The sequence below is a fragment of the Oryzias latipes genome, chromosome 15, assembly GCF_002234675.1.
Source record: "Oryzias latipes chromosome 15, ASM223467v1".
NCBI classification, from domain to species: Eukaryota; Metazoa; Chordata; class Actinopteri; order Beloniformes; family Adrianichthyidae; genus Oryzias; species Oryzias latipes.
This window is the reverse complement of record NC_019873.2, coordinates 4836315-4860136: the sequence shown is the minus strand read 5'-3', so window position 1 is coordinate 4860136 and position 23822 is coordinate 4836315. Positions and strand designations below refer to the sequence as shown.

Here is a 23822-nt window from a genome sequence, read left to right as displayed (position 1 = left end):
AGGGAGAGTGGTGGAGAGAGGCAGGGGCCATTCCAGGGGTGATAGAGGGAGTGTAGACAGCTGAAGCACTAATGGCAAGTTTTGTTCCTTTCTTTTTGTGTTTTTTGAATCACACAGGTTAAGATTACGGGGGCTAAGCATGGCCGGCGGGCTGCAGTGGTTGGGATGCTGCTGGATGAGACGAGAACAGCCCGCCGCCGCCGCCGCTCATGGCGCCACTCTCTGACAACTTCAGCACTGTTCCAGATGGAAAGGCGTTGCGCACAGCAGCAGCGCTGATCATGACAAGCTCGTCACTGCCTTTATAAATTTTGCTCAACGCAGATTTGTTAGTATTCACTCCTCTCCCTCTCTGCGGCTCTTTCTCTCTGCCTCTTTTTTGCCGACAATAGCATAGCGGTGACATCTGACGATTACAGAACTCCGCTGATTGCTGAAAAAGCCAAAGGGAGAAGAAGATCAAAGTTGGCTGACTTGCAGCTCCGGTCAGGCTCTCTGGCCAAAGTGGGGTAGGAAATATCTACAGGTTTCCCGATTAAAGGAGGAATGAGGAACTTTTTTCAGCTCTGAGCGACGTCAGTGACTGCGTGCGTCCAGGGGCGCTTGGAAACAAGACAAATCCAATCACCCGTCTAGCTTTCCTGGGCCAAGAGGAGGCAAGGCAAGGGGGGACGGGACGAGAAAAACCCTTCCATGAGGACTTGATCTGTTTCCACAAACAATTTAGTGTATTCATGAGGTTACGCAAATGTAGAGGCAGCAAAATTACCGTAATCAGCCGAAACAGCGATTGCGCATCCATGGCGCTGATTATTTGGAGATCATCTATCAGGCTGATGTGTATGTAACGAGGAAAGGGGGGCACTGAATTACTGTCGAGTTTTCAGAGACATCTCCATGGTCATTGGGCGAGGGAGTTTGGTCAGAGACAATAAGGCTCCTTGGACGGGTGACGGAAGTATTTCGCCAAACATTAGATAGCTGACTCTGCTTTGTTGGAAGGTGTTGTTTTGAAACTAAAACCCGGGCAGTTCAGACGATCCACAGAGCCGCTTTCTCCTTAATCTCCTTTTTTTCCCCCCCTCTTCATTGACAAAAGAAAGAAGAAGCGGCCAAAGCACAGATCGCACAGGGATAAACTAAGCATGGAAGTCAGGTACAACCAAGAAACTGAAGCCATGGTAATGAAGAACGGGCTGAAGGAGCCAAAGGACGGCAAAGAATCCCAGAGCATTTTGTCCAAAAGCTTCCAGAAGGAGCAGCAGGACTCCTTCTCCTCATCAGGGAGTGTAGACAACTGTGAGAAGAGCAGGGCGAGCGCGGGGGACCCGGACTACTGCCGCCGAATCCTCGTCCGAGGTAAAACTTCACTGTCATTTTACAGCCGTGACAGTTTGGTGAGAGCAAATCCAGTTTTTTATGTTAAAAACAAAATTGCAACACAAAAAAATTATTTACAGCTATAAAAAGAATTGCTTTTTCTTTTAAATTTAAAAAAATGCTATTTCTGCAGGAAATATCCCCGTATGTTGTTTTAAATAGATGGATTTTTGTGCTGCAGTACGACATTTTTTTCTCTGGTAAGAATTAAACATTTAAACTTAAAAATAATTCAACTAAGGCTGTTAAGTTTAATAAACAAACCAGACAGCTAAAATATTTATACATTTAAAGTTAAAATATGCAGCATGTGCTGCTCTTTTATTTTTTATTTTTACTTACTTTTCTGGTACGAATAAAATACTTTTAAAAATAAACTATTTAGTGTTTTACACCAAATTCTGAAAATATTAAAATTCTACTGGTGTTTATTAAAATTAATACAATAAAGGCAAAATTATTGCATGATCATTTTTTCCAGATTGCCTTCAATGCAATTTTTGAGCAAAAATATTCATAAAATCATTTATATTTAAATTAAAAAGACAAGTGTCGGCTGGGTTTTAATTATATTTGATGTTAAAACAGCTTTTCTGGGATAAACCGCATCAGAGTCTGTTACTCAGAGTAATTCATATAATTTCCTTCCTGCAGTGTTGATCCAACAAAACCTGCGCTCAGCTTCACACAAAACATTCAGGCTAAAAAAAAATGGAGGCAAATGTGAATTTGTTTGAACATTTTCCCTTTTATTTTGGTGATTTTCTTTCTCACCTTTTTTCTTTTTTTAGAACAACAGCAATTGATTTTTTTCAGTCTAAACTCAGTTTAGTTCTTAACTGTTGAAAATTGTTTTAGGGAATTTCGCATGAATTAGTTTTATTACTTTAAAGGTTAATTTGAGTCTGTTTTTGTAGGCTGTAATTTTGGATTTAAAAAAAAAGAAACAGCACATTAAATTCTGATTGGTCTTTAGGCCTTTGTGGAAAATAGATTTTTTACTGACAAGATGAAACCTAAAATATCAATTATGTATTTTCCTTTAAAAATTGAAAAACAAATCAAATTCCCTGCATTGTAAATTATGCTCTGGTGAAAAATACTTCTTAATATTTTGTATTTAAAAGAGAGCTCCCTGTGCTCCTGGTTTGTTTTTGGTTGTGAAAATAAAAACAGTAAATGGAGTCAGGGGAGGGCTTTTTCTGACGTTTCCTGCTGCTTGCTGCAGATGCTAAAGGCTCCATACGGGAGATCATCCTTCCGAAGGGCCTGGATCTGGACCGGCCCAAACGCACACGCACCTCCTTCACGGCGGAGCAGCTCTACCGGCTGGAGATGGAGTTCCACCGCTGTCAGTACGTGGTGGGCAGGGAGCGCACGGAGCTGGCTCGGCAGCTCAATCTGTCAGAAACACAGGTTTGTTTGCTTCCTGACCGGCTCAGCTGCCATCAGATCTCATTAGTTGACGACGGCAGTGGTTCTTTCTGACATGTTTTTGGAAAACAGCAGGTCTGCTCACAGCCATTGTCTTTGTGTCCCTCTGCACGACAAACACTCGCAGTCTTTATTCAAACCAAAGAAGAAGCCACGAGAGCTGCTTGCTCTGTCATACGTGAAGGTCAACCCGAATGACCTCAAGCAGAAATGTTAAAATGGAATTCAGAAGATGCTCGTTATCAGACTGCTGTCCGTTTGTTATTTTTCTGCATCTTAAAGAATAAAACACAAAAGTCCTCAACAGCAGTTTGCATCAGTGAAGCACTGCTTTCCATCGTCATAGGTCATTACAACAGTTTTAGATAAGGGTTAGAAGTGCTGGAAATGGATAATAAAACGTTTGGCTGGCAGGAGAACTATTACATGAATGTTTCACAAACCTTCATCTTTACACTGGGAACACAGATGTCTTTCTAACAGAGTGAATGTGTTCAGTGGAGCTTGACCTGTTGGCCTTCATTTTTAAGTGAAGGCTGGCTGGGAGCAGGTGATGAGCACAAAGCAGCGCACCGGCCGAGCCAAAGGATGCCAAAGGAGAGCAGATTTTTGGTTGTCTTCCTTGTTTTTGTTGTGTTTTTTTGTGCCAAGCCTTTTTTTTTCTTTTTTTTTTCATTCCTTTTCTGCTGCCACTAAAGCATCGCAGTGTCTATTAATTTAAACTGCTGCTGAACAAAAGCAGGCGTAAGCTGGACTTCTTTGGAGTTGCTGCCTGGCCAAAGGACGCTGACCTCGAGCGGAGGTAGAAGTGGCAACAAACGGCTGCTTCACCCGCTGATGAATTTTTTTAAACATTCTAAAAACAAACATTCGACCCGCTCTGCTCAAGGGGTCAGTCGAGTCTTTACAGCCGGTTTTAGCGACGTCCTTTTTCATGTCAAACGCAAAATTCATGTATTGTTCTGAGTCACCGGCGGGTTGTGACTTAGAGGAATTTGAGCCATTTTGCGTGCACGGCTAATCGTCCTGGTTTGAACCGGCGGCCTGACCTTGCTTCATGCTTTGCCCTGAAAATGACTCCTCGGCGCTGAAGGAGATGTTCCGCGTGAGCGCTCCACTGGCATGTGGATGCAGCCGCAGCGCTCCGTCTCCTGACCTGCCGGCCTCTCTGACAGTTTGACAACACGGATGGGAGGAAATAATGCTCATTATTATATACCTAAACATGCAATATACCTAAACATGCAGCCGGTCAACATCTTTGTAAGAATTTCTGTTTAAATGGGAGTAGTTTGAAAAACTACACGTGAGAACACAAGGGTTATTCTATGAACACTATCCATATTTTCATGCCTATTAACAAAAATAGGAAGAAAGAGGGATTTCAAATGTTCATTTCACTCTGTCAGTTACCTTCATCTATGCTTACTTTTAAATTGTATATCATTTTTGGCCTTAAATTTTTCATTTTCTTCCTGAAACATTCCTCAGACGAGAGGTTCAATTCTACAACGTGCATCCTTTCATCCAACGTTGAGTATTTACAGGTCAAAGTGGGGTTTAGGTGAAGGACATAGTAGCTATCAACATTGAGAATTGAACCACCAACTAACCCAGCAGAGCGTTTTTGCACCTCCTGATCCGCTGCTGCTCTGTTATCTGAAGGCCTGTCAGCTGCTTGCTTCATAGTTTGAATAAACCTCCATTCACACTTTTGGTTCAGGAAGAGCTCACACCTGGGATGTTTGCGTGAAACGAAAACAGTTTCCATGCTGTCTGAAGATCAGGACGCACACGAACTCACCCGTCTCATGTGCAAAGGGGAAACTGGCCTCTGAATGAATTGACGTTGTCTTGCAGTCATTGTGTGGGTTTGTGCAGTGGCTTTATGTACAGCCACCATACATTAGTGGGATATGATGGGGGGCCACAGACAGTTTAGTCCTTTAATAAAGGCAGCCTTTATTAAAGGCAGACTGACACAGCCTTGATCTGACCTTATCAGTCCGTTGTCACGTCATGAGCAGCCTCCCTGATGATGTGTGAAGCCACTGTCCTGGTATTTTTGCAGCCAGAACTGAGGGTTTCTCCTGTGTTCTCATCCAGGTGAAAGTCTGGTTTCAGAACCGCCGCACGAAGCAAAAGAAGGACCAGGGAAAGGACTCGGACCTTCGCTCCGTGGTCTCAGAAACGGCCGCGACCTGCAGCGTCCTCAGACTGCTGGAGCAGGGCCGGCTGCTGACCCCTCCCGGCCTGCCAGGGCTCCTGCCTCACTGCGGCAGTGGCACTCTGGGCTCGGCCCTGCGGCCCCCCTCCATGGCTGTGGCCGCCAACGGGAACAGCAGCGGAGGCGGCGGCGGCAGCAGCACGGCAGGTGGCAGTCCTCCGCTGCCGGCCGTTACCAGTTCGGGGACAGTGGCGGGGCTGCAGAGCTCGCCGGCGGCACACAGCCTCTTCAATTTCCCCATGCCGTCCTTATTGAGCGGCGTTGCCACACGGCTCTCCTCAAACCCCCTCTCCATGGCTGGCTCACTGGCCGGCAACCTACAGGAACTCTCGGCGCGCTACCTGAGCTCCTCTGCCTTCGAGCCTTACTCGCGGACCAATGGGAAAGAACCCATGGACAAGAAAATTCTGGAATGATGCTTTTCTAAAACTACAATGTGGATTCTTTTTTTCTCTCTCTGGATGCATTTTCATGGCTGTTCCTGTCTTTGTTTGGTTTGGCCATCTGTCGATTGTCCTGCTCTGTAGCAGTTCATGTGTTCCTGCACACGTGGAGCCTGTTTGAGAAACAAAGACACGTGGGCTCATCTGCAGACGCACGACGTTAAATAGGAAGATTTTGCACACAATGTTTAGGCAGGATTTAAAAACCGAGTCAGAGGGACTCATGCTGATATGAGGTTACATTTGATCCGTTAATCCAAAACGCCTTTCTGAGCCTGCTGGGGTGAGTTGCTGTCAACCAGCAGGCAGCGTGGAAGGGCCGACTTTTCCCGTGACAGTTTGTGTCTAAACTGGATTGTCGTAGAAAAGACAGCAGGACGTCAAGGTCTGAGCGGCTCAAGAAGTCCAATCGGCAAATTTGGAACCCAGCAACAAAAATGATATTGACAAACCGCTGCAGAACCTGCTGCCTTTTGAGCCTGAATGAAGCCTCAAAAAGACCTTTAAACTCGTTTTGCTTTAGGGTCAAATGTAACCCGGTGACAGAGTTGTCGGGTGGTTCCCATGTTCTGTGTGGTTTTCTCTCTTCACTCTGTGGTATTTCTGTCTCCAAGATGCGCTAACTGAGGGTTCGCTTTCCTTTGTCTCTTCTTTTCTCATCTTCCCGTCAGAGTTTTTCATGCCCCTGTGACTTCTCAGAGTGTCGGTGTTTTGTTTTGTTTTTTTCCGTGCAGAAGTTTTGTACGGCAAAGAGAGAAAGGTTTTAAGCAGACTTTGTAAAAACAATATGAAAAGATTTTCAGGATTGAACACAATCAGAAGGCTTTCCTGTGAAAAATGCTGAACCTTTAAGGCCTTTATCACAGACTGAGGCAGACTGCTGTGTGAGAGGAATGACTGGTTTTATTGTGTAACAATGCTGAACTGAGAATTGTACCTTAAAGTTGTTATTTTATTGTAAATTATTCACCTCTGTAATTAATAGATTATTAGTATATTTGGGAAAATAATGGATGAATGAATGTAATAGTGAGGCTGAGGAGTCAAAAGCTTTTTGGTGCTGTCGTTGTTATATCTCTTGAAGTTTGTAAAATGTGCGGTACAAATGTGCATATATATATACATATATACATATATATATATATATATTACGTATACGGCTTCAGACAAAGACAAGTGTGTTTTCCATCTTTCTTTCATACATGTTGCTGCGGATGAAATTATGATGCGTTTACTGACTGTTATACCTCTGATAAACCAGCCTGACACGTGCTTTTCTCCACGTCCTCAAGTGATTTCAACCCGGACTCAAACGGTTTGAGGAAACACTCAACACAGCAGTCACAAAGCCGGTGGTGGCAGAGCCAGAGGTACTATGAGCCCAAACAAATCTCAAGTAGAATTCATTTGTACCTCCAGTCATTTTTGTTTGTTGGTTAAAATAACTTGATTTTGATGTTTAAAATATCACAAAAAGCACCTGCCCAAAAACATTCTACTCCAAGGTCAATCATTAAAGGAAGATCAAGAGCGCAATATCCTCAAATTAGAACATAGTAACACACAATAAAAGGATTTTATGTAGACAAAAAGAATATAATGAGGCTGCATAAGAATGTTTCATTAAACCGAAGCCAACAAGTGTTCAAGGCAACAGTGTGAAAATAGTTCAAAAAGGATTTTTTTTTCTTCAAGAAATCGCCTCTTTTTTTAAAAATAAATGACTCCTCAAAGTACACAGTTTCTATTTGTTCTTATAACGCTTTTATCTAGGCATCACAACAGTCCTAAATATTTTATGGCAGGTATGGATGTTGATTTCTGTCAATAAATATGGAAAAATATTTGCATGAAAGGTTATTCCATTACAATAATATATTGCTTTATTAAGAATTATTATTGATTAATTTGGTTGAATGTGCAAAACCCAGACTGTCTGGGGGATCCAGACTGCAAGATGCTCGTGGTCAAAATTGTTTTTCTGACCACATATTGACGCCTACATTTACTTCCAGCTATGAAGAAAAGCCATTTGTGTTTTTGCTTTCATGTAGATGCTAAATGAATTGGAGCAGAAGCTGTTTAATGCATATTTGCATCAAAAGGTCTCAAAGGGTTAAAGGAAACGTTAAAAAAAAAGTTACAACAAAATTATTTTAACACTAAAAGCATCAAAATTGAAGCTAAAGTTCCGAACAGTCATCTGATTTCGGAACATCTGAAAAACCCAAAAATCCTGAATGATTAAAACCCTCTAAGCTGCAGACAGACGTATTAAAATTCTGCTTATCTAATGTTTCCATGTGACTTTGATGTTTTCTTTAATACACTACACAGAGGTAACAGCAACTCAAGCCAGGATTTCAGCCTTGGGAACATACCCGGGGCGAAAAAAAGAAAGTCACATTCACGCCTTCTACCCCTCCCCACCAGTGCACCCCTCCCCACCCCCCGTCCAATTAGAGAAGGTTGTGGAGGAGGGGGGGGGGGGGGTGATGAGCTGCACCATGTGTGTGTATGCTGTCATTGCTGCAGACCACCAACACATTTTCTCCTCTCACATGGTCCCTTCTTTAAGCTCAGGTTTTAAGAGGTGAATTAAAAGGGAGCATCCGGTATTTAGTGTCTGTTTTTTTCCTCCTTTTTTTTTAAATTTGGGTGAAGGGAGGGGGCGTCCTTTCTGCGCCGCATGGTGGATGCGGGGATTAACACGCTGATGAGTCTTGCCAAAGCAGTGCTCTACACTGGGATGCACGAACTTCACAGGCCTGAGGAGAAGCTGCAGAGCTCACTCTCTCCTCTTCCTTGCAGAATAATTAATCCAGCCCATTAAGTAATCAAAGGAGCGAGGGAAAGCCCCACAAAAGCACGGCTTCCATGGGGCTTTCTGTAAAACACCCCTACACAAAGCCACGAAATACCTTTAATTGAAGGATACACTGAGATGTGTGAGGTTTTCAGTGCAACTGTAATTTGCTTACACGATAAGACGTGGTTTGTTGCTATTAGCATGAATGACCCAAATCAACATATTTCTTCATTACATTTCTTGAAACCAAAGGTTTTATATAAATGCATTTGAACCAGCAGATGACGCAGGAAAAAGTTCAAACGCGTTAAACTGAATTACTTGAATGAAGCTGGAATGCTCGGTATCGACAAAATATTTGGACAGAGGTCTTCTCTTTGCAGCTGCTGACTGACAAATAGGTTAACTCATTTAATAGAACAAAAATGTATCAGTGTTTGTACTACAACTATGACTGTTTTACTTAAAGTTTGCATAAATGTTATCAGGAAAAAAAACTGAAGCTGTGTACACACTGGGCATCTGATGCACGTTTCAGAGTGCGCTGACTGCAGGTTCTTGAATGTGCTTAGCATACGGTGAACACACTTGACTGTTGCTGCCTGATACTAGCTCATATACAGTTGAAAGAAGCTTGGTGTGAAATGTCAAAGCGGTGCAAATCTAGTGAAACTTTTTCTATCACAGCTCTATTTGAATATATGAAAGACTAGGTGTCATAGAGTTCTGGCCGGGCACAAACCGCAGTTATTAAATTCTCCTACCGCTCCTACCCTTACATCAATGACAAATCTGAGTCCCTAACTGGTCAAATTTTAACTGGTTTAACAGTTGCACGTTTTAAAAAACAGCCTTAAAAACTTGCGTAGCCACATCTGAATGCAAGACCTTTGAAAGCGGAAGCCCAAAACGCGCATATTCGCACTTTTAGGCCTAATCCGAATTGCTTCCCTACCCCTGGCTACTCCCTATAGTAGGGGCATTTGAAGCTATAGCGGTGTTTTTTTTAAGGAGGAGGTGTAGTGACTAAGGACTGAGTACCCCTCTGCCAGTAGAGTTTCCCACGACGCACTTGAGCGCGGAGGAGAAACGCATTTCTTCACGTGGGTGTGCTCTGAAATAGTTTACCCTTAAATGTAAGAACAGTTTTTTGTTTTTGCACAACTTTTTAAAGTAATAGAACTGGTGTTGTTGTGTACTTTCTGCTCTTAGCGCTAACGTGGCTCACCGGTGACTGTCGCTGACGTCATCAAGCGGTAACGTCTGAGTTTGAAGACACTATTCTTTTCCATATCTCTCCACTTGGGGGGATAAATGCAGGGATATGGAGAAGCCAGAGGGGTAGGGAGGCAATTCCCATTCGGGCTTGCATAGACTTTCCATTTGAAGTAGTCGCTTGAACGCGTGTTTATCTGAATCAATTCAATCAAAATCCAATGGGTGCTGGCAGAGATTGTCAATTCAGTGTGTATGTCTATAGATAGTACCAACTAACTGCAGCTAATCATTAGCATTGATCAAGTGTATACCAATGGGGCACAAACCCATGTTAAAGCTAAACTAGTTGGCTTCTATGAAATATTCAGCTGTCTTTTAATACATCCACTTTAAAAAAACAAATGTTGCTGCACATAAATCTAAAGATAGTTTGGTTTTTGGCTGTACCAAAAAAAAATCCTTGACCCTTTAAAGCCTGACGTCCACATCACATTTTGGTTTATATTAACACAGTAGTTAATTCTGCTTAGTTGAGGCCCTGTGACTACAAACTAAAAAAAAGGCATATCAAACAAGAGCGCCGGTCTTAAGAGGTTGAAGACAGATGGCAATCTTCATGGACCTGATCTTTTGGGGTTTCTAACCCAAGATCAGACCAAACAACCTGAAGAAATGGCAAAATCCATTTGAGCTCTACTTCTCAGTCTTGAAGGACCTTTGGCAGGTAGCATAAAAAGAAATCACGTTTGTCAACTCTAAAAAAGAATGATGCCTCTTTGGAGCCACTGGCAGAAAAAAAAAACTCCATTCTGCAAAGGTACTATGAACAGACTTCAAGATCACTGGTACTATTTCCTAAAAACAGAGGCATGGTGTGTTAGTGTCGCTGGGCAGTGTGTGAGTGAGTGAGTGTGTGCGTGGGTGAATGGGACAGGGACTGTGAAGCGCCTTGGGCCTTAAGCAATCTAAAAGCAGAAGTGATTGAATATGACAGATCAGAACCAGATTTGGAACTCAACCAAATGCAGGAATGTTAGCACAGACAGCTCCTAAAATGGGTTTCGCATGATAATGGAGGATGAAGAGTTTAAACTATTTTTGCAGCCACTCTAAAATTGCGTAACTTAATAAATGACTCTAAGTCAAGCTGCATATTTGAATAAAATCAAGATCAAGAATCAAGCTGATGGCAGGTTACTGAGAACATGGATGAATAGATACAACATGATGGTAAACATACGGTGGCCCTTAAGTGCAAATCAGTCAACAAATCAGTCGACACAAAAACATTTTAAACGTCACAACGACAAATGAGTAAATGTTCAAAAGCAGAATTACATTTTAGAAAACACAACAAAACTCCAGAAACCAAAACGTAAAAAGCAAAAATGAAAAAACATTTCAATAAACAAAATCCATTTCCAGGGAAAAAAGGAATGTTTTTAAAAAAACATTTTCATTTTTTAACATTTAATTTTGTTTGTCAAAAGGTTTTTTCATTTTTGATTTTTGCATTTTGGTTTCTGAAGTTTTGTTTTGTTTTTTAATTGTCGTCGTGATCTTTACAATGTTGTTGTGTCAAGTGATTTGATGATGTGATTTGCACTTCAGGGCCACCGTATAAACACGCCTTGGGCTCATTTATCAATAGACCTGTAGCAGGCGTCTAACTCTAACTAACCTCATTCAGTGTATGAACGTTTACATTTTACACAAATATTGATTTGAGTTTATACTGTATGTTTGGTACATATGCATTTTAAAAATTCCCAGCGCATAACTTTTATGTCAAAAAAGTTGTTCAATACTCCACCAAAATAAAAACAAAAAGCAAAAAACTGTTGTCTTGCATACAAAAAGGTGACCAAAGCCCAATAGTTCATGATTTTATGACATGCCACTTATATGCCGTTGAATAAATAGTACGCTTGAATTTGCTTTATGGTAATCTAATTTTAAAATCTGACCATAATCCCAATATATGTGCACAAAACTAAGAAACTTGTAATATTGGTGTGAGGATCTGTCATCGGGATCTGTATTTGTTAACCTAAACTATAGTGTGAACCAAGAAAAATTTAATAAAATATTGATTTCTAAAATAGTTATTTTTTACATAATAATTTAAGTAATTCATCTTTGTCATGTGCTTTATTGATACTTCAGGATTCTTAATTTTGTCTGATTAAAGATAAGAACCGGATAATGATAAATCATGTAATAAAATGGTTATGGTAGAACAGAGGTGGGATTATATAAATTCGCTTCCTTCCACTCCCTTTCAAGCAATATTTATTAATATGTCTACCGTAATTATCCAAAGTTTGATTTGTCATTGTATGAATGTATAACTGATGATTGTATTGTTTTTGTGTATTATTCTAATTTAATTGCTTGAAACAAACCATTTTCAAATAAAAAAAAGGGACTCAGAGACATTCTTCATCATTCAAGGGGTCTTCAGGATACACCTTGTTATTTCCGTTCTAAGGAAGTTTCTGAGCACTCTTCACCCCATCTAATCTGCTGGAGGGTAAGTTACCAATGCCTGCTTCACTGGACCCCATTGCTATGGCCATCTGATCTGCCCCTGCATGGCCAAAGAATGTCCTACATTGAAAAGAAAACAGTCCAAAGCACAAAACAGAAACCAGTCAGAGGGAAATCTTTCTCACTGTCTGTTTATTGTCACATGAGGGATTAAATACCCTTGATGTTGTTCGACTTTTGGCACAACGTGACTTTGGTAGAGATTTTTACCCCGGATACCCGTCCTTTTTTTTTTTTTTAAACGTGTCCTGTCCAGCAGCTGAGCAGACAGATGAGAGCTGAAAGCCTCTTGTGTTGGCCATATTTTACTGTCACAATAGGGGTTAGGAAACGTTTGACACACTCGGTGTATATTTAAATAAACACCTTGTGTAATTTAGGCTAAACAGTTTGAATTGTATAATTATTTACAATTTTCGCTTTTTTCAAGTTTGTTGCATGTTACGGTCACTAAATATAACTTCTGGTAGAAGGTTAGAATTACTGCTGTGAGATAACGTTTAAATACCTAATTGATCAAACAAATGACACAATAACATTACATTGTAATGTGTTAATTAATATTTACCCTTCACATTGCATTAACATTTTCTGTTTTTTTATTTTTATATGTTTACTGTTGTTTATCAAGGCTACCCAAGTGTTCTGACTCTAAATAAGATTGCCTTGATGTTTGGAAGGGATTTTTAAGGTTCTATAGATTCACTTCTAACTACATGCATGAGCATTATGGAGAGGCTGGTTTTTGAGGGTTTATGTGTGCCCTTGCAACCGCTACTGCAACCTTAAATAGTACGAAAGTAAATCAACTAACAAGTACAGCTCAAAAGCCCAGCTCATTGCTGTCGTATGAAAAAACCTCCAAACCAGCACTGTGTTTTAACCTCCGTGCACACACTCGTCCTGCACAGTGCAAGCTACAAAACATAACAACAACAACAGCACTTACACAAAACGACAGGACCAAAATCATCCCCCCAAAAAAGATTTTGATAATGCACCTCATCACATCATTGCCTGTCCGCAGTAACCGGGGTCATAAGAGTAAAAGTAGTAGCTCCTTACTCCTCGCAGTGTAGCAGAATGGACGCTAAAGCCTCATTTCCACTGAGTGGTACAGTCCAGTCCAGACCAGTTCAGTATTTTAGGTGTTTCTATTATAAGATGGATCCGTTAATCCGGTTTAAGTCATGCCATTTTATAGGCCCCTTTGTTGCTGTGTATTATCATTACTCCATGTTTTCCTACTCTGTTTACATCCCCATAATGCCTAACTACGATAAGGATGTGAAAACAAATAAACACTGTCAAATCAAAATTAGTCAGTGTAGATTATGTGCACATGTGCGGACATCCTGCAAGCACTTAGGTGTCACCTGCACACCTCGTCCGTGCAGCATTCATGTGTGGTCAGTCAAAAAAATGATTCAAGCCCCTCTTTCATGTAACACAAGTAAATGCTGTTTGTTTTATTTAAATATATTTATTTTAAAAAGATGTATCTACATTTAATTGACCTAACATAAAATGTATTAATAGTTTCACCTATAAACTCCAGTTATCCAAAATAAATGAGTTCAATTAAGGGGGCATGCTGTGCGCATGTGCTATGGCTGCAACACTCCTTTTTACACGTACAAAATCATTCTTCGGTGATTATTCTTTTATTGGTTGAATGCTTTTTTCCTTTTTCTCTTTATTAATTCTTTTTATAGTATCTTCCGCCGTTTTTGGCTACAATTTTTCACCTATTTTAACCATTCAACTATTAAAATGTTCACCTCTTTCGTCTATTGTCTGCTATGACTTTTGGTCCTTCAAATCCTTCGACTTTTCGTAGAGAGAAAACTTTTGTTCGTGTTTTTCCACGTAAAAAAACGTACTGTGGCTTGGAATCGTTTCAACTCGGTTTCTCCCAATAAGGTTATACACGACAAACCTCATTTATAGAGAAAATGATTCTATGTCATTATACTGAAATTGAAAGTAGAGTTAGCTCAGTGGATCAGTCAATGACATCTACATACTGAGGTTCTAGGTTTGAGAATAGCGTCACACAATGTTTTTTGCCTTGCATTTCTTTTACAGTAAGTAAGTTTCATTGAGTTAATGGATTTCTTTCTGTTTGGCTTTTTGTGATAAAATTGAATTCGACTAACTCAGTTATACGGAGCCTGTGTCCTGACATTAAGATATAAAAATATATCTTGTTCCCACAGGTTATTATCTCGTTCGCACGAAATACTATTCCGTTCCCACAAGATACTATTGCGTTCCCTCAAAATACTATTCCGTTCCCTCGAAATAATTATGTCGTTCGAACGCAATAATTATGTCGTTCGAACGCAATAATTATGTCGTTCGAACGCAATAATTAATCCGTTCGAACGCAATAATTAATCACGTCATATGTTATTCATGCGGATATGCTCTCTGGACGCCGGCAAAACTAAACCGCTTTCAGCGGTAACTTCCGTGTCTCTGTGACCCATATTCGTTCAAAAAAGGAACATGAAAAACAAAAATGATCACTTTATTACTGTCTCAATGAATATAAGAAAAATATCAAAAGATTTATGATAACTAGGCTGCTTTGTCATACGATAGCTCCTGCTAGGCTACCACTAGCGCCGCCGCAGAGCTCTTTGATGTATGCCGGCATTTGGGCAACTGGCTGGTCTGTTGTCAGACAGCTGATATTGTAGTTTAGGGTCGAATAGGAATAATAATATTCAGGACTTGTCTTTTATTAACTTTAGCAGTCAGTTGCTTTACATTCGAAGGCTATAAGGATACATGCTAACTGACTAGCCGATCATATCCTGTTATTAATTTACATCATAGATTTACAGCAGATACCTTCACATTTCTGTCTGTGTGTGTCTCATTACATTGCATTGAAGACACGGAGGATGTTTAGAGAACAGATTTATTTATTTCAAAAAGCACAAAAGCATCCATCGTATTCACGTTCATTCACATGGTGATCTGGTACGCCCTCAGTCATCTTGCTGCAAAAGCCGCTTCCTGCCGCTACTTCCGTGTCTCTGTGAGCATTCAATAGGGGTAAAAATAAAAGCAAGAATGGTCGATCTGTTATTGTCTCGATGAAAATCTGAAAAATATCGTATTAAGCTGGCTGCTTCGCCCAAAGCACTTACTTTTAGCTCGTAGCATAACAACAAAAGCAGTACGTCACGTTTCCCAGCATGCTTTGCTGCCAATCATTGGCCAATCACTGTGTCCCTGGGACCAAGGTCTAACAACAAGACTAATGATTGGCAGCAGAGTATTTTGAGGGAACGCAATAGTATCTTGTGGGAACGGAATAGTATTTCGTGCGAACGAGATAATAATCTGTGGGAACAAGATATTAATCTGTGGGAACAAGATATATTTTTATATCTTAATGTCAGGACACGGGCTCAGTACAATTATATTTCATAACATGGAAGAGTTTTCTTTGAGTTGGGGCTACTCATATTTATTGGACGGAAATCCTGCCCACAATTAAACTTAGTTCATCCAGTTGAATAATTTTGAGTGTAAAAGCCAGTGTGAACACCACTAACCACTATGGTGAAGTGCAAAGGACGCTGTGCAAAGGACGCTGTACGACAGCATCACCCATGCGTCGTAAGTGCGTGAAACTTACATTATCCTTACAAATACTTCACAATATACTTGCCACATATACGGCAATGGTATGCTCCATTTTCAAGATGTCCCTTAAGGTGGCCATATGAATCTCAAAGGAACTGCAAGACACACCTGTACTCCTTTTAAGATGCAGCCGCTCCTCTGTAAAACCCTCTATGGACCTAAACAACCCAAAGACCTGCAGCAACTAGACAGGTCAACCCCTGTACGATTTGATCTGATGCATGTGACTAAGGCCAAAGGTTGTGAGACAACTGTTACACATAATATTTAGTCATTTAACATCAACTACTGTTTAAGGGTGCCTTCGCTTTTGTCCAGGCCTGTGTTACTAGCTTGTTTTGTCCAGTTTTGATTTACCAAATTCTGAATACATGCGTTGTAATATATTTGTCCCTGTCAAGATATTTAAGTGAAGGTTGTTGTATTTTTCTCTCATTAACAGAAGGGTAATAAAATGTTGTCCATGTCTGTACAGGATGTCGTTAGTCTTTCCATGACTTGTATGACCTGTCTGATATTTTATTACCACTCCTGTGTCCTCTTTGCTAATTACACTCAGTATTTTAGTCCATGGATTTTTTACAACCCATTTCTGTTCCCACCTGTATGGATTTTCTAACAACCATCATCCCTCCCATCAATCACTTTAACGTTATAATCAAGAATCATGAAGCACTTTACATGATTGATATGAACAAATGTCAATTGATTATGTATCACACAGTTTATAGGTACACATTAAGTTAAAATGAATAAAAAAACATGAAGTGAAAAGAAAGCCTCACCACCAGACAGAAACCTTCTCCTACAGGTGATTGGAGTTCTTCCACGTTGTTAAATTCTATGATGTTCTTTCAAAGTCTGAAAGGTGTTGGAAATTTGGACAAAGTATTTGAACATTGGTTTTAACAACAAAAATGGGCTTTTTTTCCCCCGTCTTTACAAAATTACCAGTGACTGCAAACCAAAATGTGCTGAAACAAGGTCAGTTAAAAAAATTGTCTGGCACACTGGCAGGTTGCACATTATGCCACAAACAGAGCATTTACAGTGAAAAGACCAAGGACAGTACTTTGGCTACCTGAGCTTTATATGTGCATTGTCTTTACTCAAAATAAAAAAATCACTGAGGACAAACCCAAATGCCACCAACACATCTCGATAAGGCACCACTGTTCCTCAAAGCAGCCACTTAAAAGGCAGTTTTTCACTGTCTGCTCCTCTTCAGGAAGCTGAAAGAGGTGGCTAAACTCTGCACAGTACAGCAATAATTCTCAGTGCATTCATGGGCTAAAAGCAATCTTTTCAAGCTATTCATGATCATTTTACTAACAGGAAAGGTACTTGTGTGAAATTAACATTCGGTTTACGCATCAGGACTGGGTGAGTATTATGACATACATTTTCCTAGATGGCTGGGTATGAGGAGTTTGAGGGGAAACCACAACCTTCTGATCTCCTCATTAGTGACTCAGAGGGAGAAATTGGCATTTCTAAAAAGAGGGCACTGCTCCTATGGGCAGAAGCCCTTCACTTGCATTAATTTGCTATTTTTTTCATGCGGCCTAAAACGTTTAGATGAGCTCTCCAGGGGCTGCTGTCAGCCTCACTATGGCAGTGCTTACCACTTCAGTCTGTAGTGCTTTTCTGCTGTCAGAAAACGGAATGTCTCTGTATGAAATGCACGCCACGCGCTGTGTTGGTTGTGCAGAGGGCACGGTTCAAAATCACCTTCAAACAGTCGCATAGCAGCTTTTGTGCAGCACATGCCGCACCAAATGAAAATGGATCAGGGCTTCAAACATGAAAAACAGAAAAAACAAGAGTTTTTGAGGGGAAAAGTGTGAGCAATCATGTCATTTACCTGTCACCACACAGCACACTCAGCAGGATGTTGCGCTCTTGAATGCATGCCTCTGTGACTGTGTTTGAGAAACAAAGAGCAGAGGGGAGTACATTCACATGTAATGCAGCAGCTCTTCAGCCATCACACCAAGATTGAAGATGCTTGGAGCAGTAACACAGAGACCGCGCTTAGAAAACATTTCAAGTTAGGCATCTATACCTACACAGGTGACATAAACAGATGTCACACACAGAGGCACCGGGTGTGTTTCTTCTACGGGTGTAACTATTCATTTTCTCAACTATTCGACACCCTGCAGGAAGTCCAGTAGAGAGCCCCGCACTCCAACCCAGGGGGGGACATCCAGGAGAAATGGGGGTCCCCTGCGAGTGTGGTAAACATGTGCCGACCAGGCCCCCCTACTGTTGGAATTTTTGATAGGCTCAGCACTCGAGGACCAGGACCAGTACCAGCACCGCAGAGAGCCAGACACCCCCAGGCTCAGATGTGACATGATCAACAGCCCATGGCCTAGCCAGAGAACTGAGGGACCTCGCCAGGTCCAGAAAGCCAGCACCCAAGAGATACGGCCACTGCTGCTGAGGCCTAGTTTCACCCGCCAGGATGGGGTAGGGGACAGAAGATTACGGGTCCTGCCTTTCTTGTGTAACGCGTAAGCAGCAGAGTACCGTATATTTTTGTGAGGTGAAGAGATGTGTGTAATAAAGAGAGCAGTTAAAATTGGTGGGTAGGGCACTGCGAGGACATCTCCTGATTGCTCACAGTGATGTCCATGCACCCTCAGTAGGCTGAACCTTATCAGACTAAAATGTGAATGGTTTTGACATTCATTCTTGTTTACGTGTTTGTTTGTACACATCTTTAATTTACACTTGATTATTTTGCAAGAAATCCAAGGAATCGGGAAAACTTCACCAGCACAGTTCAGTACCCAGGTATTTATCTCTGGTATTCATCAGGTATTTATCCTTTATTTAAGTTTGGATAAAGATGTCCTGAATTGATCTTACATCATTGAATGGGATCAAATCAGATTGTTCAAAATCAACCAATGTCAACCGTGAATTGGATCATTGAACACAAATCATGGTATAAATCCAGTGGTTATTCAAATCAATTTTTACATCGCTACAGTGCATGGTAGTACATATGGATCATGGATTTCGTGGATTAACCTTTCTAATCATTGACTCCTGGCTTCATTAATCAAGGGGGCGGCTACTCTTTGAGTTTGTGACAAGTTGGTTCAAACATTTAATCATGACTTTACTGCACATGGCCTCAGCCAACACTTGTTGCTCCATATCACTGTAACCAGTAGTGATTTCACGTATGGGGCAATTTGGTAGAGGACGCACAAGACACCCCCCCCCCCCCCAATAAAAAAAATAATGTCAGTTTCCCCCCTCATTTACTACTTTTCTGATGTAATGCACACATTCTTTTTTTATTCATCTGTATCTCTTTTGACAATCAAAAGAGCTTTGCGGTGGAGTTAGGAGCTATGTCCGGGAGGTGAAGCAGGAAGCTTGGGCATCCAAAAATCTAATGACATTTTTTTGATTTTCATCGAAACAATAATACATCGATCATTCTTGTTTTTATTTCCCCCCTCTTGAACTAATGTGGGTCACACAGACACAAAAGTAGCGACAGAAAGCGGCTTTTGCGTCAGGATGGACGGAGACCGTACAGGGATGTAAACCCAGACATGAAAACGTGACTACCGATGCTTTTGTGCTTTTTAAAATAAGCAAATCTGATCTCTAAACATCCTCCGTGTCTTCAATGCAATGTAATGAGACACACACAGACAGAAATGTGAAGGTATCACTTGTAAATCCAAGTATTGCTCACAACCGTATTTATGAAGCTAGGAGCTAAGTCCGGTAGTCGAAGCAGCAATCCGTGTTTATGAATAACTTATGGCGTAAATAATAATTTGGTTCGCAAAATTAATACATTGGTAGGAACAGAATATTATTTTGTAGGAACAAGATACTATTTTGTTCGCACAACTTAATTATTTTGTGGGAACGAGATATCATTTTGTGGGAACAATATATATTTTATCCATGTCAGGACACAGGCTCCGTAAGTATCCATATAAAAAACTAATTTGCAGTTTCCAGCTTTAATAACAAAAAATGTACAGATCATCTTTCAAAATGGGACGTTCAGGAACAACCTACCCAATGTTGGGGATGATTGTTACATTGAATCAGAGTATCTTTGATGGTTTATTACTAATTGTAACAATAACTTCTAAAAGCAAAATAATACACATTTAAAAACAAAACCTATAACTTCCATTTCATGTTATAATTACTGCTGAAAGATTTTTTGAATATGAGCAATGCAATATATGCCCAGTCCTTATCACTATTCTTATTGTAAGCATTAAATCCTAAAGAACATAAAAAATACCATTCTAAATCGTAGGAACTTGATTTTAGAAGTAAAGTGCTAAACTAAAAGATATACTTACATACTAACCAAGTTCAACAACACGTTGTTTACATTAAATGGCTTTATTTTCTTTATATTTCTTGGTTTTATTTAGTTCCATAAACACAAATACAGCCAACGAGGTTGACTCAAGCTCCTCGCTCTTGTGTACACATCCGCTTCCCCCGGTCACATGACCTGCTCTCCGCTGTCATACATCTTATTCCGCAGCTGTTAGCACAGCACATCGGGGAACGTCTGCTGTCTTGGGCTTTTTTCGTTTAGCATAATGGCAACACTCGTGGCAAACAGAGGAATGGACGTGAACGGCCTGGCAGGAGCTGCGAGGACACACACCCAGGCTGTGACCAGGAACTACATCTCTCAACCGAGGCTGAGTATGTTCAAGACTGTTAGCAAGCTGCTAAATGTAGCAGCTAGGTTGCTGCGTTGCGTTCACTGACAACACACGGTGGGAGATTTCAAGACTCTATGCGAGTTCATCATAGATAAAAGATTTTCAACATGACACTAAATGCTTAAAATACAAACGTAACTAAATGTGTTAAAGTATATTGTGCAATGATCAATGAAGGTTTGCTAATGTGTAGCATTTGGGATGTGGGATTATTGTTCCTGCACTTCATGTTACTACCCAAACTACCCAAATACAGTTGTATATAGATGTTTTATTTGGCAAAAGCCTTTAGGTGTGACAGTGAATGAATTAACTTGTCGGATAATGCATCGGATTTGTCTTCCGTTGATTTATTTAAGGGGGATTCTCAACACCCAAGCACAATTTCCGCGTTTCTATTCAACATGAATGCATCTTCAGGGATTCATGTTACAACATGAAGCTAAATTTCCAGAGTCACGATTACAAACAAACAACAGTTTGTAAAATACTAGCTATTTAATTGTATGGCTGGTCGGATATGCGACTTTATCCAATAAATAAAATAGTAAAAAGGTTTATCTGCGTCGTTAATTTAAAGTGTCAAAGCTTGATGTCATTGGTCTCAAATAGCATCTCGCTTAGCTAGCTGGTATCCCTCCGCCGCGGTTTAGCTTAGGCTAAACGTGATCTTATTTTATTTCCATTGTCCGTCTTTAATCTAGGCATGTTCCATTTTCCCCCATACGATGAAGGTATTTAGAATAGTCAAAACTGTATATATTTTTGTAAGTTTAATGTTGTAGTTCGAGTAGTTGAAGGTTCGCACCAGTTTGCTAACTTTGGCTGGCTAGCTCTGGGCTATGAATGAATGAAATATGCATTCACGCAGAGATGTAAAGAAACTAGACTTCATTTGGTCATGACAATTTTAAATGAAGTTGACTAAGATCCACCCAGAGCGCCGCTGAAACGGTGCAGATCGAGTCTATAAAGCGGGTTCGTTAGCTTGATAATGAGGAAGGCAGGCAGGTGACAGATGGATGATCGCTCATGTGACTCTAGGATCACATGAGCTTTACTGCATCACTCCTCCTCCTCCTCCTGCTGCTGCTGTAAAGGAACAAACAGTTCCCAGATCAGTGAGAAGATGTAAATAAATCAGTAAAAATTTGTTCTGGCATTTTTTTCAAGCAGGCAGCTCTTCAGACAACACCAGATGTGTTTCTATTGTTATTTCTTGATGCTTTTTTAATTTTTATCCACTAATCTCACCACGGTGGACAAATTGATACCTTGTTTATATGAAATCATGTAGGCATCAGGCTATTAATGCCAATCTGTACTCAGACAAAAGTTTAACAAATAGATATTGTTTTCAACATCTGACATTTTACATTTTTTCCCTTGTTTTTTAAATCGTATTTTAAATAATAATCAAAATGCTGGGCAGAGATTAAGTTCAGATTTGATGCTGTGCAGCAAAGCTTCCATAAATTCAGATCTTCTTAATGTTTCTGCTGACTTTAAATGATTTCAGGAAGCAGTGTAATGTTAGTTAGGGACCGTTGAAAAATACTGCTGATTTCTCAAGTTTGTTTCCTGATTATGACTCAAAAATTGAGAGGATCTTTAGGTTCCCCTTCAGCTGCTGTTATCTATGTTGAGATACATTGGGACAAAGGCTTACAGTTAATAAACCTTGCCAGCTAAACAAATCACACAACTTAATGCACTTAGTTGGCATTTAACACACAAACTTTGGGTAATTTCTGAACTTGTAATGAATAGGGGTGTAACAATACACGTAGTTAAACCGAACCGTTTTGCGACGGCAGTTTGGGTTCGGTTCACTGCTGTTTTGTACAGAGAAAATAGATAGATAGATAGATGGATAGATAAAAACTTTATTAATGTCTCAAGGGAGAAATTCAGGTGTCTGGCAGCAAAACACACACAATAAATAACAATGAAATAATAGATCATAAAAGATATGTTAAACAGCAGTACCGAACCGAAATATACCGAACCAAGCCTTGTTCAATTCTGAACCGAATTGAGATTTTAGCGTATCGTTACACCCCTATTAATGAACGACATTAGGAGAATAGCTTGCAAAAGCACAGACTCAGCAGATAATGAAAACAACTCAAATAGGCTAGAAGTCAAACTTCACCACCTTTTTTAAGATTTGTCTTATGTTTGCTTTGCTTTGGTCAAAAGTTGTATTTCACTTCTCATCCAGTCTCTAATCTTTAAATTCCGGGTTTTCCAAATCAAGAAATGTTTCCAGATAAAGGAAACTCATTTCATGAGATATGCAATCTGTGTTTCATTTCCTTTTTAGGGTTAAACTCTGGATACTTTAGCATCTGGTTACATTGTCTTAAATGATTTATTTTTTAAAAATTCTTATAGCAACATATCAGGAAAGTATAATTTGTTTTTTTGACTCATGCCTCATGCCTCATCCTGAATATCACTATTGATTAGACTGGAAAACATGGATCTTACTTCACTTTTTCTAAGAATTCATATCCATATCAATAACTCTGACATCATTGCAGCCATCAAACACCTTCCTAAAGTTGCTGGAGATCCTTTTGCACCTCTCCACTGGTATTTTTGCCTGTTTGTCTTTTAGCAATAAGCTCCTACTCTATCAGGTTTCAGGGTTTTCCTTGTCATCGCCTTGAGTTTTAGCTCCCTACACAGATTCTCAATGAGATTCAAGTCAGAACTCTGGCTGGGCCTCTGCAAAATTTAAACCATTTCAGTCTGATATCCATTTCCTCACGTTTTGCTATTTGTTTTTGGCCCATTGTTGTGCTGATGCCCAAGGCCTAGTTTCTCTGGAGACTGCCTGACGTTATGATTGAATTTGATTGCTGTTTTTATGATCTATTCATGAATGTCAATGGCTAACAAAGTGAACAGACAGAGGAAAGGTCTATAAGATGGGGTAGGAAATCACCCTGTGCACGGTCTGGCAGGAGGCAGGTATAGAGGAAAGGGTAGATGTACAGTGGGGCAAAAAAGTATTTAGTCAGCCACCAATTGTGCAAGGTCTCCCACTTAATAAGACGATAGAGGCCTGTAATTTTCATTATAGGTTTACCTCAACTATGAGAAACAAAATCTAGAAAATCACATTGCCTAACTCTTAAAAATATTTGTATGTATATGAAAAAGTAACAGTATAAAAAGTAGCAGTTCATATATGTATATATACATATAATATATATATATATACATATATATATATATATATATATATATATATATATATATATATATATATATATATATATATATATATATATATATATATATAAACTGCTACCCAATGGCGTCAAGTATTCTACTGAATAAAGCCTGATCTGTAA

General features: G+C 40.1%; 2 protein-coding genes across 2 annotated transcripts in view; both read left to right on the top strand.

Moving 5' to 3' along the window:
- On the top strand, window positions 1–7778 carry vax1 (ventral anterior homeobox 1). The gene is made up of 3 exons (XM_023963630.1): window positions 1–1359; window positions 2609–2796; window positions 4921–7778. Exons 1-3 carry the CDS (start codon window positions 1146–1148, stop codon window positions 5455–5457), a joined length of 939 nt encoding a protein of 312 aa, XP_023819398.1. The 5' UTR covers window positions 1–1145; the 3' UTR covers window positions 5458–7778.
- Window positions 7779–20318: 12540 nt separating this feature from the next.
- The window catches only part of atp6v1ba (V-type proton ATPase subunit B, brain isoform-like), a gene marked incomplete in the record, with an annotated part of 39373 nt that continues 35869 nt past the window's right edge, over window positions 20319–23822 (top strand). The window contains 2 exon segments of the mRNA NM_001278849.1: window positions 20319–20327; window positions 20330–20437. Coding sequence (NP_001265778.1) covers window positions 20330–20437 — 108 coding nt within the window.

Coding starts and splice junctions, on each gene's coding strand:
- vax1 (XM_023963630.1), top strand. CDS start 1,146: ATGGAAGTCAGGTACAACCAAGAAACTGAAGCCATGGTAATGAAGAAC. Junction 1,360..2,608: donor CCGCCGAATCCTCGTCCGAG/GTAAAACTTCAC, acceptor TGCTTGCTGCAG/ATGCTAAAGGCTCCATACGG. Junction 2,797..4,920: donor TCAATCTGTCAGAAACACAG/GTTTGTTTGCTT, acceptor GTTCTCATCCAG/GTGAAAGTCTGGTTTCAGAA.